Source organism: Natator depressus, chromosome 11 (assembly GCF_965152275.1).
Source record: "Natator depressus isolate rNatDep1 chromosome 11, rNatDep2.hap1, whole genome shotgun sequence".
Classification (NCBI taxonomy): Eukaryota; Metazoa; Chordata; order Testudines; family Cheloniidae; genus Natator; species Natator depressus.
In genome coordinates, this window is record NC_134244.1 from 44,595,620 (window position 1) to 44,611,150 (window position 15,531).

General features: G+C 37.2%; 1 protein-coding gene across 1 annotated transcript in view; it reads right to left on the minus strand.

The window, feature by feature from the left end:
• The window catches only part of TTN (titin), a 308,950-nt gene that overhangs the window by 96,153 nt on the left and 197,266 nt on the right, over positions 1 to 15,531 (minus strand). The window contains exons 169-188 of the mRNA XM_074967679.1: positions 12,899 to 12,949; positions 11,680 to 12,075; positions 11,194 to 11,469; positions 10,115 to 10,390; positions 9,823 to 9,962; positions 9,189 to 9,315; positions 8,836 to 9,099; positions 8,460 to 8,726; positions 8,045 to 8,308; positions 7,810 to 7,949; positions 7,564 to 7,690; positions 7,188 to 7,454; positions 6,819 to 7,085; positions 5,910 to 6,176; positions 5,667 to 5,806; positions 4,683 to 4,809; positions 3,751 to 3,893; positions 1,213 to 1,336; positions 335 to 601; positions 95 to 192 (exon numbers count right to left, since the gene is read on the minus strand). Coding sequence (XP_074823780.1) covers positions 95 to 192; positions 335 to 601; positions 1,213 to 1,336; positions 3,751 to 3,893; positions 4,683 to 4,809; positions 5,667 to 5,806; positions 5,910 to 6,176; positions 6,819 to 7,085; positions 7,188 to 7,454; positions 7,564 to 7,690; positions 7,810 to 7,949; positions 8,045 to 8,308; positions 8,460 to 8,726; positions 8,836 to 9,099; positions 9,189 to 9,315; positions 9,823 to 9,962; positions 10,115 to 10,390; positions 11,194 to 11,469; positions 11,680 to 12,075; positions 12,899 to 12,949 — 4,028 coding nt within the window. The remainder of the gene's footprint in view (positions 1 to 94; positions 193 to 334; positions 602 to 1,212; positions 1,337 to 3,750; positions 3,894 to 4,682; positions 4,810 to 5,666; positions 5,807 to 5,909; positions 6,177 to 6,818; positions 7,086 to 7,187; positions 7,455 to 7,563; positions 7,691 to 7,809; positions 7,950 to 8,044; positions 8,309 to 8,459; positions 8,727 to 8,835; positions 9,100 to 9,188; positions 9,316 to 9,822; positions 9,963 to 10,114; positions 10,391 to 11,193; positions 11,470 to 11,679; positions 12,076 to 12,898; positions 12,950 to 15,531) is intronic.

Sequence of the window (15,531 nt, forward strand, 5' to 3'; positions counted from 1 at the left end):
GTGTTACTTAACAATAACATAAGATTGAGATTTAAAAAAAAAACAACCTCACATTAAAGCGTTATTCAGATAATAAGAACATGATATTACAGACCGTGACATTTGGGCGTGAAATTTCACATTCAAACCGAGCAATCTCTTTTTCTTTCACTTCAAGATCAGTAAGGGGCTTTGTAAAGTCAACACGAAGAGCTATAAGAAAAAAATATACATACATGTAAATAGGTCAAAATTTTTAGAATAACCATAGTTATGCAAGAATAAATCATTACAGATGATAGCATTATTAATAATCATATTAATATCAACAAAGAGGTTAAATTACACGACTTACGTTCCACATTCAAGAAGCAAGAGGTCTTGAAATCCTTAGCATCACAGGTATATGTTCTAGCATCATCTAATGTGCAGCCACGTATGATCAGTTTTCTGACCCTGCCCTCAGCTATGATATTGTGCTTCTTTGTTTTGTGAATTTCATGTCCATTCTTGAACCATTTCACCTCTGCATTCTCTCTGGATACTTCACATTCCAGTATTGCAGTGGCTTCCTCCTCTACTGTCTGGTCCTCAAGTGGTTTAGTAAATTCAACTGGGGGTTCTAAAAGAATCATAGAAATTAGAGATAGAGAACACCGTAATTTTAGCCATCCAGCAATCAATACAGGATTATTCCCTACAATACATTCCTGAGTGCTATGTCTAATCTAGTTTTAAATTACTCTCAAGTGATGTGGCTCCTATAATTTCCACTGGGACAATAATCCACAAGGATAAAAGATTATGCTGTTGGAAAATTCTTCACTATATTCAGTTTATTTGTTCATTTTTTCAGTTTTAGCCTATTACAGTTGTAAGAACATAAATGAGGATAAACAATTTCCTTGTCTCCTTGGTGTTTACAGTTTTAGATACTTGTAAATCATTATCACAAGCCCCTGTACCTTAATGAGTTTAGCCAAGCTGTATATATGTATTGTAGTTTTCATCTTTTCTTATAAGTAATTCCCTGCAATCATTGCAATTGTTTTTGTGTCTTTTCTCTGAATTTACTCCAGTTTATCAACTACTTTCCAGTACTGAGATAACTAGAAGTGTATGCAGTATTTTAGGTATGATCTAACCAGTTTAATATAAAGAGTATCCATAGACTTCCTAATCCATGATGGAATAATAATCACCAGACAGATGTAATTATGCTAATCAGTTTACCTTTTACAAAAAGATTTGCTTGTGTTCTGAAATCCTTTGCAGTCAGTGAGACTTCTCCAGCATCTGTTAACTTGACATCTCTGAGAGTAAGCGAGTGTACTCTTCCTTCAGCACGTGTGACAACCTAATTAAACAAAAAAGCATTTTGTAAGTATCTACAAGCGAACTATATGAAGACTCTTCAATTCAATGTCATCTATTCTTTATTATTTTTATTGGATACATATTTTGGACAATTTCCTCCTACATATGCATAGTGGATCAAGGACACTTTCAAGATTTTTGATATATATATATTTCCCCCTCTTATCTACATAGGCACTGGTATTTAAGTACTCCCACATGTCCCAATGGGAGGAAGTATATGTCAAAATCTAAAGAAATTACATCATATATATATAATAATAACTTAAAAATATATGTTTCAGAGTGGTAGCCATGTTAGTCTGTTTCAGCAAAAACAATGAGGAGTCCTTGTGGCACGTTAGAGACTAACACATTTATTTTGGCATAAGCTTTCATGGGCTAAAACCCACTTCATCAGATGCATGGAGTGGAAAATACAGTAGGCAGGTATAAATACACAGCATATGAAAAGATGGGAGTTGCCTTACCAAGTGGGGGGTCAGTGCTAACGAGCCAATTCAATTCAATTAAGGTGGAAGTGGCCTGTTCTCAACACTTGACAAGAAGGGTGAATACCAAGGGAGGGAAAAAAATCACTTTTGTAGTGCTAATGAGGCCAGTGTGATCAAGGTGGCCCATTTCAAACAGTTGATAAGAAGGTGTGAGTATCAACAGAAGGAAATTAGTTTTTGTAGTGACCCATCCACTCCCAGTCTTTATTCAGGCCTAATTTGATGGTGTCCATTTGCAAACTAATTCCAGTTCTGCAGTTTCTCGTTGGAGTCTGTTTTTGAAGCTTTTTGTTGAATTGCCACTTTTAAGTCTGTTATTGAGTGTCCAGGGAGATTGAAGTGTTCTCCTACTGGTTTTTGAATGTTGTAATTCTTGATGTCTGATTTGTGTCCATTTATTCTTTTGTGTAGAGACTGTCTGGTTTGGCCAATGTACATGGCATATATATGCCACCATGTGCCAGCAATGCCCCTCTGCCATGTACAGTGGCCAAACCGGACAGTCTCTACTCAAAATAATAAATGGACACAAAGTGTCTCCTAAAGAATTATTTTTAATTATTTGTAGGAAAGTACAAAGTCAAGCAATAGAAGTAGTTCTGGTAAGGTGAAGGCAAATGGGAAGTCTAAAGTGAGAAGAAAAACAGAGGAGACGGAGTTGTTTCTGAGCATACTCATTATGCCCAAAATAAATATTTATGTCCTTGAAACATTTAGCTGAAAGAAGTTCAGATGAAGTAATAAATTTGGTTTGCCAAGATAGTTTAAGGTAAAGAATAGTCAAACCTCAAATCCCATTTTCTTGTAGAGTCAGTTTGACTCTTGGAAACAATGATAACAGCATTTAAAGAGGTTATTTTAGAGGAAGTGATGAATCAAATAAACTTGGAGCACCTGAACATGTATTCTATTTACAGATCTTTAAGTATAGCAATGTGGATGACAATTCTGAGTTTGGTTAAACTGAGTAAAACTCAGAAAGATCTCACTGAAAACAAGAATCCTCTTATTAATATATGAAAAAGCTATAGTAAAAATTAAACTAAACTTCAATTTGAATTAAAGAAACATCTACCAGCATTATTACAAATTCTGAAATTTCATTAACTTGTGTAATTCCTTAGACATTTACTTGCGTTTCCCTACAAGGCAGCTCTATTTCGCTAGAGATCTGAAGGCATTACACATAAAATGAGTACCTAATAAAGAATGCATCCGAATAACTGCATCTTAAAAATTGTAACATACATTTTATATTATTTATAGTATATTCCCTACTGTTGGCAAACTTCAAATATTCAATTAACCACATTCCAGGCAGCTCAAATCTCAGCGCTAAGAGCCAGCACTTGAAGAAGGGTTAAAAATAGCTAGTGAGAAATGCTTGGCAAGCAAACCTGCCTAGAAAGTTATCTGGAAAGCCTGATCAAATGCCTGAAATGGAATTTCAATCTTCTTAATCCCCATATATGCAGAACTGGACTGCAGCTCTGCATTCAGTGGCAAGAATCAGGAACTTCATTTATTCATAAAACTCACTCAAACTGCAACACACCTTAGCAGGAACCATTTCATAACCCTTGTGGCTGCGATTGCCAACAATTCAGGCACAAAAAGCTTTATTCTTGTGGCCAGTGTTTTGAGACCTTTTAACTTTTCTTTGTGTGATAAATACACATGCTATTTCAGATCCACTTTATTTACAGAAAAATACAAATTTATGTTTAAGTGAGAACACTTTATAACTGAAAATAGAAGCAGTGCATTCCTGTGTCTTAGTGCTTCTGCTGCTGGAAGGAGGGAGGTAAGACATAAAGGAGAGGGGGGAGAGAGTGGGGAGGAAAGGAAGAAAGGGGGAAATGAGGAGTGGAAGAAAGCAGGTGGCAAGAAGTCTCTTTACCTTGTCACTCGGTTCCAGTTTCTGTCCATGCAAGAACCACTCCACCACGATTCCCTCATAGGAGAGCTCACAGTCAAAGGTGGCTGATTCACCAGCTGTCACTGTTACATCCTTGAGCGGTCTGAGCAGGCCAATTACTCGTGCTTGGCGAGGGGGAGAAATCATCTTCACATTAGTCACTTCACTCAAGAGAGGGCTTCTGCCCTACTCACTAATCTCTACGGTGGCTTCTCCCAAGAGAGAGAGACATGGTAATGCAAAGCTATTTAAATTCCCTAACTAGAGGGGGGCCACTTGGGTTTCTTAGGGGAAGGGTTGGGCACTGGAGAGTCCCTGTTTGCAGAGCCTGTTTCTTTAAAATGAACAAGGTCAGCAAGAAAGTTGCAGTGCATCTGTCTCCCTGCCAAGCCCCGCATGCCTCTTGCTAGATAAGGCATGTGCCTTCCAAAATAGCGAGTGCTAGGATTGGAGGGAGAGACAAGTGGTCTCCAACCATGTGCTCTGTCCCTGTCCATCAAGAGCTTAGTTCTTTCCCCAAATGTTAGTGTGGTGGCATCCCAGCAATTGAAGGCAGAAATGTCAGCACAACAAAGCTTTTGCTTGTAATACTTCAGTTGCGTAACAACTGATGATGCAAGACCACCCAGAAGCCTGAAAGTCAATGTCCTTTTTCTCGTGCTCTAATAAAAAGAAACTATAAAAATTATATTTAAAAAAATTCTTAAACTAACAGGGATCAAGGTCATCGGTGTCACCGATACTTCAGAATCACTGTCCCATGGGCTTGGTGCAGTTTAGTGATTTAGCCACCCATTCCACACAATCAGCTGTGTGATGTAATGATTCAGTTAGTTTCATTTTAATTCATTTCTTCTAGTTTTAAAGACACGGCATTAACTATCTATTCATTCGTATACTAACAAGACACTTACGTTTCACTCGAAGGTGAGCACTGGATTTGGCATTTGCTGCTTGGAAGTCCACTCCACCAGCTTGGTCCAAACGTACATTGTACAATACGAGGAAGTGCTTTTTGCCTTCCTCCTTAATTTCACACTCCTTCAAGAAGGAAAACAACAAAGTATAGAAGTAGTGAGCTGCATTTATAGAATTTCTGTAGACACACAAAGGATATACTGTGTGTAAAACACCACTCATGTGCAGAATATTTTTTAGAGATATATGTAGCCTTGTTAACACCTTTCTCTCTATATTTCTAAAATATCCATAATGTCTAGGCAATAGATACTTTTGAAATCTGAACTGCTACTAAATTGCCTAGTACAGCCAACAACTCAAATGATGTGCTTGCTCATAAATCCACTTAAGGACTATTTCCATTAGCTCTGCTGAAGATATAAATTTATTCATGAACAATGCACTGACAAAGTGGGATGTTGGGAAGAACTTAGATATATTGAAGACACTGGCTTGTAAGCACTAGCAATAGCAGGTGTCTGGCAATGCTAATGAACATATCAGCGATCTCTCATTACAAAAGATAGTTCAAAAGATAGTTCTCATTTTAGATCCACATTTCTCTCTCTCTCTCATAGACACACAAACTTACAACTATCTCACTTTTCCTATTGTTTATTTATTTCCATCAGGACTGCTGAATTCAGAGTTGCCTACTCTTAGGTTTTTATAGTTATTCTCTCAATATTTGGTGGGTTTTTTTAAATCACCAAGAGTCATGCAAATATGTAAGACTTTCAGCCTCAGTTTTGTTTTTAAAAAGTAAGTTTCTAGCCTTCCTGGTTGTGGAGAAAAACTAAAAAATCGGAATCAAGTGCACCTAAAATCTCAAAAGTTAGAAGATAAGTTAAAAGAATATAAAATGTATTTTTCTATCTCATAGTTGTTATGAATCTCTATCCACACAGAAGTCTGGGCTTGATCGGCATTATGCTTACAGGTGATTGGTTCAGGGTTTCTCCTTTTAGTTTCCAGCTGGCGTGGACATCTTCCTCAGAGATTTCAGTATCAAAGCGGGCAGTCTCTGTCTCAATTACCTCCACACTGTACAGGTGGCGCACGATCTTAATATCCCGCTCTGAGAGGTGAGAAAAACAAAGGAACATTTGATGCCATCAGCTTTCAACAGAAACTCACAAGAAGAGCTTTACAACAGAGAGGCACTGACAAAACTACACTACCTTCAATGTTGAGTTTGGCAGAGGTTTGGTCAGTGCCACAATCACAGGTGTATGTTCCAATGTCTTTCTTCAAAGCTTTCTTGAGGATTAGGATTCTCTTTTTGCCATCAGCCTTGATAACAACATTTTTTGATGGAGTTATTTCTTTGCCATCTTTCATCCATTTCACAGGAGCATCTGCTTTGCTAATTTCACATTGTAAAATCACTTCATCTCTCTCTACAGCAGTATAATCTTGAAGCTTTGCAGTAAAGTAAGGATCTCCCTCTGCAAATACAAGTTGAGATAAGCATATGACAGTTTTAATTGTTTTAAAGGCACAGAAAGCACAGGTCTTTTTATAAAGTTTGTACCATCTTAGGCCATGCACAATACATAAGGCATATTCTTAAGCTTTTCATTCCTGAGAAATGTCTGAACAGAGGAATAACAACAATAAAAAGTATAACATTGTTATTTTTCTGAGTGTCCCAACATTTTGCTATATATTTATATTGGATGTGGTGGTTTGATTACAAAAACCAGCAAAAACCTCTTAGCATAGCTATTCAAAAATAGCATAGGAAGAAGTACATTCAGAGTAATAATTGCTAACTTCACTGGCAAATATTGTGCTGGCTCTCCAAAAATATAAAATGCTTAACAGCTCCAAAGCACTGTACACATATTAATCAACGAATCCTCACAACAGTTCTGAGAAGTTTTTAAATAATTAGTATTATCTTTGTAAACATAGAAATGGAGACACAAAGAGATTCAGGTGATTTGTCAAGAGCACACAGTGAGTTTGTGGCAGAGCAGGGATTTGTAAACAAGACTTTCTGATTCCCAATAGTGTGTGCTTTTTTTAGGAATACATAAAATATCCAACATGTGAATTCATACTGAATAAAAGTAAGATACACTTACCAATAACTGTGAGTTTAGCTTCAGAAGATTTGCTCATAGCTTCTGCTCTGATCTGAGAAGTGTCATCAATAGAGAGATCTTTAAATGTGAGTGTATGGAATTTGCCATCGTCTTTCATTGAAACCACCTTACTGGTATGCAGTCGTTGGTCATTCTTGAACCAAGCAACAGGGATATTGTCATGAGACAGTTCTACAGTAAACTCTGCAGTCTCACGCTCCTTTGCTGTTACATCTTTGAGAGGAGTAATGAATTTCAGACGAATGCCTAAACAAACAATGTGTCTCATTAATGATTACATTTATGTAAAAAACAATTGAAAGACAACTATCAAGTGCATTATCCATAGAAACATTAAGTCAAACAAACCTTCAATGATCAGCTTGGCACTTGTTCTTTTATCTTCAGCTTCAAACATATATTTAGCTTCATCCTCAAATGCAACTGTCTTAATTACCAGGGCATGTCTTGTGCCCTCTGAGATAATTTCAAACTTCTCATCACCCGTGATCTCTTGTGTTCCTTTCAACCAACGGAAAGTCTTGGGTTCCCTAGACACCTCACATTCAAACTTTGCCTCATCCTTCTCAAAGACCTTGACATCACTGAGTGGAGTGATAAAGATGAGAGGTAGTTCTGAAATCAGACCAGATCATTACAATTTCAGAGATGCATTTATGCTGGCTTTTTTATTGGTAGATTTAATAAGAAAGTTTTGTATGCACGGAGAATGTTGCCACTATACCTTTCACTTTCAGATTAGCTGCACTTTTAGCATTTGCAGCCTGGAAGGACACTTCTCCAGTCATATCCAGTTTGCAATTATAAAGGATAAGAACATGCTTCTTCCCATCTTCGATTATTTCACAGTTCTGATTTGAAGGAGGAAATAAATATAATTTTTCTAAGCCATCATCCATCACAGGTTACGCTGGGGAATTTTTATTTTTAAAATTATACATTGTGATTTTAAAAATAATGAAAGCCTTACAGGTGAAGGTGTTAAAGTTTCTCCCTTTAACTTCCATAGGGGGTGGACATCGGGCTCAGAGATTTCAACCTCAAAACGAGCTGTTTCACCAACAAATACCTCCACTCCATAGAGGGGGCGCTCCACTTTTATTATACGAGCTGGAAGCACAGAAACACAGGTCAACTTTGCTGTATTAAGCTATATGTTACAAGGTTTTCAGCTGGGGTCCAGTTGGGAAGGCGTGGCCACTTACGCTCAATGTTAACATTAGCTTTTGTCTTGTCAGTTCCACAGTCACACTCATAGTTGCCCTTATCACCATCTTCAGTCTTCTTGATTTTTAGGATACGGCGCATGCCCTCAGCCTTTATAGAGATTCTCTTGGAAGCTGTAAGCTCTTGGCCATCTTTGTACCATTTCACTGGTACATCTTTGCTAAGTTCGCACTCCAGAATGACATCATCTTTCTCTATAGCAGAGTAGTCTTGTAATTTCACGGTGAAGTATGGATCGGCCTCTACAAACGGCATGTTGGTTGTGAAACAGTTAGTAAACTTGAAATCAATATATAATTAAAGGCATATTGAAATGTAAAAAGTTATTAAAACAAATGTTTTGTCACTGTTCCTTTAAGAAATTGTTTATATTAAGTGGTGCTAATACTTTACCTAAGACTTGGAGCTTAGCACGAGTGTGCAAGCCCTTGACTTCAGCCTTTATCTCAGAGATATCATCAAGTGTTACTTCTCTCATTTCTAATTTGTGAGTCTTGCCTTCTGCATGAATCAGAACCGTTCTGCTTGTGTGGAGTTTTTTGTCATTTTTGAACCAGGTCACTAGCATATCTTCATGAGAAAGCTCGAACTCAAAGTGAGCCGTTTCCCCTTCTTTCACTGTTTGGTCTTTTAGAGGTGTGATGAACTTCAACCTGACACCTATAATGAAACATTGCTCGTCAGTACCTTAACATTACGCTAGTGAAGTTCTAGAAGATGTGCTCTTTAATAATCTTCACATAGTCTCTGCTCATAATGAGATACTTACCTTCCACAAACAATCTTGCTGTACTCTTCTTCCCTTCCACTTCAGCAGTGTATTCTCCTTCATCATCAAACTCTGAATCATTGATTACAAGGATGTGTTTCTTTCCATCTGCAATGATATCGAATTTGTCTCCAACTTTGATGATGTCAGTGCCCTTAGACCATATAACATTGGCTTCCCGGGTGAGAACACATTCAAATCGAGCCTGACGCTTCTCAGGAACAGTGACATCTTTCAGAGGCACAGCAAAGTCAAGTTCGATTTCTAGAAACAAAACAGAATTAATTTTTTTCAAGCACTCAATGTGAACTTGGACTAAGTGATACTATTCTCTATTTGCTAGTATAGTGTACCTTTCACTGTCAGGATGGCTGTAGTAAGTGCATTGAGTGCTTGGTAGAGGATTTCACCAGCCTGTTCCAACTTGACTTTGTGTAAAGTTAGGAAGCGTTTTCCTCCTTCAGCTTTGATTTCACAAGTCTGGAAAAATTACGTTTTTAGTAAGGAAACTGGTATTCTAAATACACAATATTGGACTCTGTTCATAAAAAAGAAACACTCCAAATCTTGTTTTACACACACAGGGAATAGCTGCCTGTTAGAGAACAGCATTGCTACCAAATCAAAATGATTTTACTCTAAAGGAAATCTTAAAGTAAAATAAAATACATTTCCTTAACGCTCAACTCCTATTTTTAACTTAGGCGCCACTCTAGCAATTTACATGGGCCTGGATATTTTTGTTGTGATATGAAGCCTTGCAAATTATTTTATGTTATTTGTTGTGAAATGTAGTTCCTTGAGGAGGACCACATTTTCAATCATCATAAAACTTAACCTCTCTAATTTCTGTGCTGGAGCACTGGATGACTGCAGAGATAAACAGACCAGCAAAAATTTTACAATGTGTCTAACATAAGTTTGTAGAACCTGCTCACAGTATTCTCATTTTAAATGAACTGCATTTTTAAATGGGAGGATGCTTACAGGTGAGGGCCTCAGGATTTCTCCTTTCAGTTTCCATTCTCCAGGAACATCTTCCTCAGAAATTTCTGTGTCGAAGTTTGCTGTTTGTTTCTCATAAACTGTAACATCCTCCAGCGGTTTAAGCAGCTCAACCTCACGCTCTGAGATGCACAAACAAACATGTGTAACATAGTCAATGAAAGTTTTGATACAACTTTACAGCAGTTCAAGTTTTGAATATTCTTGTTTTGAAAGGGTTGAAAATACTGGCATATACAATAATTACATATAATGTTCAGAAAACCTTCCTTACCACCAAGGGTCAGTTTAGCTGCATATCTGCGACCTTCAACTTCCACTGCATATTCACCAATATCTTCAGGTGCAGCATTCTTAATTTTGAGGTAAATGAGATTTCCTTCTTTCAAGATCTCTGTCTTTTCAGTTGGTTTAGCTGGAATTTCCTCATCTCCCTTGTACCATTTAAAATTTGGCGTCTCCTTGGCAAGATTGCAAACGAAAGTAGCTGTACCCTTTGGTTTCACATGCTGGTCTCTTATAGGTTTCACCAACCAGTCTCTTATCACTTCTGCATGAGAAAAAGTTAAATAAAAATTAGGGTTCGTAGGCTATTAATACATATAAGTGGGTTCATAAATGAGAGAAATAAGGGCTTCTGAAATTTAGTTTATTCCACTCTTTGAAAAGACAAAGCCTATAAAAAACCGACTTGCCGGTTTATAACTTGAAATGAGCACACATGATTCACAGGAATCACTGCAATAATAGAAGTTGTCATATGCAACCAGAGTAGAACATTTCCCAAAGACTTGTTTGCAATTTATGGAGGACAGATGGCTAGGAGTTTCTATATCAGGATTGCCAAAAAACCAAAGGCCCTCCAATAAATCATAGCAACTTAGCAGGGAGCTGAGAGCAAGCCATACATTTGCCAAAATTATCTACTAATATTCAGCAGATAAAATCCCCCAAATGGGAGTCTACTTCTCACAATATTGATGAAATCTGGTTAATTCTGGCATAGTATTTCGAGCACTACTCCCCACTGATCCTGACTGGGAGTTCCACATGAGGATCAATATGACCCTAATCCTATAAATGGTAATTCTGATTCATCTCCCTTTGAGTAGCAGCTTTTCCTATAACTTCAGTGGGAGTTAGGCCCTAAAATACCAAGAGTGAACATTTCAAAATATGTTAAACAAACGTGAAGAATAATGAACCCATTACCTAAGGAATAAAAATACGGTGACCACCCTTTTGTGCTCCTTTTCAGGTACCAATCAAGTCAAACTTTCCTTATTTTAAAGCACCCCAAACATGCACACAAATTCAAAGGAGAGAAATTAGAGTTTTATTCTGATTGCTTACCTATTACTTGAACAACAGAGTCACATTTGAGGTCAGTATCTTCCACTGTCACAGTATAAGTGCCACCATCAGTGTCATCTGCATCCATGATGGTGAGGGCGCGTTGCAAACCAATAATATTCAGAGCGTACTTTCCAGGCTTGTCTTTTATGATCTTTCCATCCTTCCTCCACACCACATCTCTCTCTTTGTTCAGCTCACAGCTCAGATAAAATGGCTGCCCTTTGACCACTGTGACTTGTTCCTCAAGAGTTTTCACAAAACGCACTGGTATTTCTGGGGGAAGAGGGAACCATATTTTGATGCATTTTATTTTTTATACAGCATAGAGACGCACTGCATATAGAATGAAAATATGAAATGATCAATGGAAATTACGACAATTACTGAAAACTCGCAATATACAAACATATTTAAAGCTGTAAATTATAGCTATTCTTTAAGTTGTTGAAGAATCTGAAGCATATTCAGGGTGCAAGGAAATACCTTCAACAATGAGTTTAGCTGTCGAGGTCTTTTCTTTGTTTCCCAGACGTAGCACACAAGTGTACTCGCCGGAGTCTGAAAGCTGGACATCAATAATATGCAGCTTCCTGTCTTTGCCATCTGCAATAAACCTGTGCTTTGGGCTCTCTCGGATGTTATTTCCGTCTTTCATCCAGCTGGTACTTGCAGTAGAGGGAGAGATAAGAACCTCAAAGATTGCAGAAGAGCCAATAGATTCAGCTTCTTTCAGCACTATGTCCTTCATTTCTTTAACAAACTTGAGTGGCACAGCTTTAAGTTGGTAGGTGAATGGTGGCTCTTCAGGAGGTTTTTCACCTCCACTGCCTGGCCTTAGTTTCCTCCTCTCCAGTTCTGCAGGGGATGGTGTCTTCTTGGCTATAAGTCAGATGTAGAGATGAATAAACTCATCCCAATTTAGAGTTTTGCTTGTTTGCATGCTGTAGCAGCTGGGCTGAATGAGGTTCATGAGCCAGACGCTTAGTTGCCAGTTTGACAAAATTTACAGTGATGTAATTAGAGCACAAAAACTGCACAATCAAGCCTAGATTAAGCAGTCCACAATTCTACCTGGACCATGTTAAAAGCTGGGGTGCCGTGCAGTTTTTCATGCTCAAAGTTTCAACTGGATTAAAGCATCCATTCACTTTTGTTATGTCTAAAACACCCATACTGAGATTTGATATGCCCTCCTTTACAGTTTTCCTCTTTGATTACAATGTATTCATAGTAAAGCTTAATTTGCTTTGTCCAGAATGAGGCAGAACATAATCAGAATCGTAAGTCTATTTATTTAATCTGAATGGCAACATTTTAGAGATATTTTATTTAAAGTTTAATATTAATCTCTATTCTAAATTTGTCCATCGTTTGAGTCAAATATGATAATATAAGCAAGGTTAAGTTTCATATCTTGTGTTAGTGGCTGAATCAGATGGATTTTTAAATATGATTTCATTAAAAATGTAACTTCAGAAATAGGAACAGCCATTCCTTTTAACAAATATTGTCTTGGCAAAAAAAATTAAAAATAAAAAGACAGTTTAGATTAAACTTTATCTAATCCTTGTCATTCTAAGTCATATTTAGGAAGTCTGCTGTCCAGTAATTTACACCACAGAAAGCTGAAAGCATTCATTATAATTAGGATTTTCCACATGCCAACTTTACACGGTTTGTATTTTATGATCATTTCTCTTACCTTTAATAGGAGTTTTAACCTTGCCAGGTTCCTCTTTTGATGCTTTTGGCTCTGCAGTAAAACAGCAATAGTATTAGCAATGTATTAAGTCTGGTTAAGTAGATGTATGTATTAACATTAAGATAAAAATCTTTCTAAAAGTGACATTTTCTCTTTCTTCTCTCTCCATACATACATACATACATACATACATACAGCAAGGAGAAGGGTGTAAGCATATACATTTTTATACAACATATACTGTCAATAGTTAGATTGACATTGAATATTTTGAAATATAGCATCTAAAACTGCATATCCTGTGGTAGATATTAAAAAGTGGAGCTTAGGAACCCTCCCTTTATCAATATTTTGTTCTGCCAAAACTCTGTCATTTTTTAAGACTCGCTGTGAAGTAGCTATTCACTAACCCTAAGCTCCCAGTTACGGGTTTTTTAATCAAATGTAATCAAAAAAGCTGTAAATGATAATAAAAATGGTAATCATCAGTTTTGGGCAAAACAATGAAACTTTGTAAAATAGATGATTTCTCAAAGGACAGTAGTGGAAGAAACTGCCACTTAGCATGCTAGAACCTGTCTTTCCTGTTCTAGTGAGGCACTACACAGAAGTGTAAGTCTAAATACCACTTAACAAGAGACATACAGAAACTACTGCATGACTACCCAACCACCAATTGAAACGAAGGCCATTTCAAAAAATCGCAGCCCACACAAATGTCACTGCCTCCAAAGAACACTGATACCTTGACTATTGAGTACCAATAATAAAAAGCCATGTATGACCCACCCACCAGTAAATTGGGGTAGCAAAGCTCTCTTTTTCTACCTGTTTTGACAGCTTTTAAAAGGTAACACACATACTGTAAAAACCAAACCAAGAAATATATTAATCTATTCATGAAATACATGTTCAAAGGCAGAGGGCTATGCTCAAGAGTTAGGGATTATTTATCATAATTCATATGTGTTTCTGCTTCACTCTGCCATTCATGAACTATTGTTTGCAGTGTTGTTGTAGCCATACTGGGTCCCAGGATATGAGAGAGACAAGGCGGGTGAGGTAATATCTTTTATTAGACAGAAGTTGGTCTCCCCCACCTTGTCTCATTCATAAATTATGACAGGTCGCCCCTCACTTTTCAAAATATTTCCCTCATCACACTTCCTATTATCCTGCATTCTGTATATGTGTGTACAAAGACTGTTTTGTATGGTTGAGCGATATGAAATGCAGGACACAGAACGCAAGAAATGATAAAAAAGAGGTGTACGTATGAAAAATCTGTGTGAACCGCTCTGCAATTTTACAGTAACAATATATAGATGATTTAAACTACCATTTAAAAATAATGTAAAAATAATACAATGAACACAAAAGTATGTTCAGATGATACACACACAGGAAGACAAACTAGTGACAGATGTTTGAATGCCTATTCAGAGAATTAATGCATTAGATGGAGATACAAATAGTACTGAAGGATACAAGCAGACTGACAAACACAAGCAGATAATGATGAGAAATGGTGTTTTCTTCCAAAGCTTATATGATGAGCTCACTGAGGAGGAGTTTGGCAGCAGCCTTCTCACCTAGCTTTCCACCAGACATTCCACAGCTTCTTTCAGCTCCTCAAATTAATCCAATTGCCAGTCATCTTCTGAAACTCTACCATGCTCGACGAGATCCAGTCCCCAGACTTCTTTCTCTTCTGTCATGGAATGATAACTTTACCTAGGCTTTTGGAGACTGGGATATCTTCTTTGCTGGGCATTCTATTGCAAGACAGCTTTTGGTTCAAAGGCTTTGTTTTCTTCTCTGTTTTCTTGGTGACAGGAGTAAATTTTTTACTGCCACATTATGCTGCTATTTTATCTGATGTCTTCTACAACAGAGAATTCTCTTCCAGAAAGCTTGAGTTCCTCTATATTTAAAGGAGATTTATGTCTTTCAGTTTAAGATTTGCTCACTGTTTTTAAGAGCTAGGGTTTCTCTCTTGGGAGATAACTTTTTAATATCGTTTTTTGCCCTCATTCTTTGACATCTAACAGGACTTTCCTTTACTGATTCAGTTCCATCACTTTTTTCAAATTGGGCTATTTTGTCAAGGTCTCCTAAGGAAATCTCAGTGTCTCTGCCATTTCCTGGAATCACCATTTCGAATTCTTTTCCTACAGACAGCTTTTCAGGGGGTTTAGTCTGTATCTTTGTCTTTATCTAAGAAGGTCCTAGAAGGAGTTTTAACTTTCTTAACTGGCATAATCCTTTTTCCTGCTTGCCATTTAAAGTTATCTGTTCCATCATTGATACTTCTGAATCTCTCTCCTCATATGGGTTTCAGTGGACTCTCTTTAGCCTGCAAAATTTTTTCCTTCTATTTTCATTTCTGCATCCTGTGGCTTGAGAACTGAATCTGTAAAGATTCTATCAGCCTTTTTGTGGGAATCACCTCATCTTCAATGAATTTTTCAATGCCCCCATCATTTCTCACTACTACCCCAGTATCCTCAGAGGATTCCTGGGAACCTTATTCTGCCATTTTACAGTCAAGATTTTTGTTAATCTCTTCTTTTTGAAAGGTATCTATTTTCTTTACTTGTTTGGTGGGAACCATGATTTCTTCAGCAGTAGGA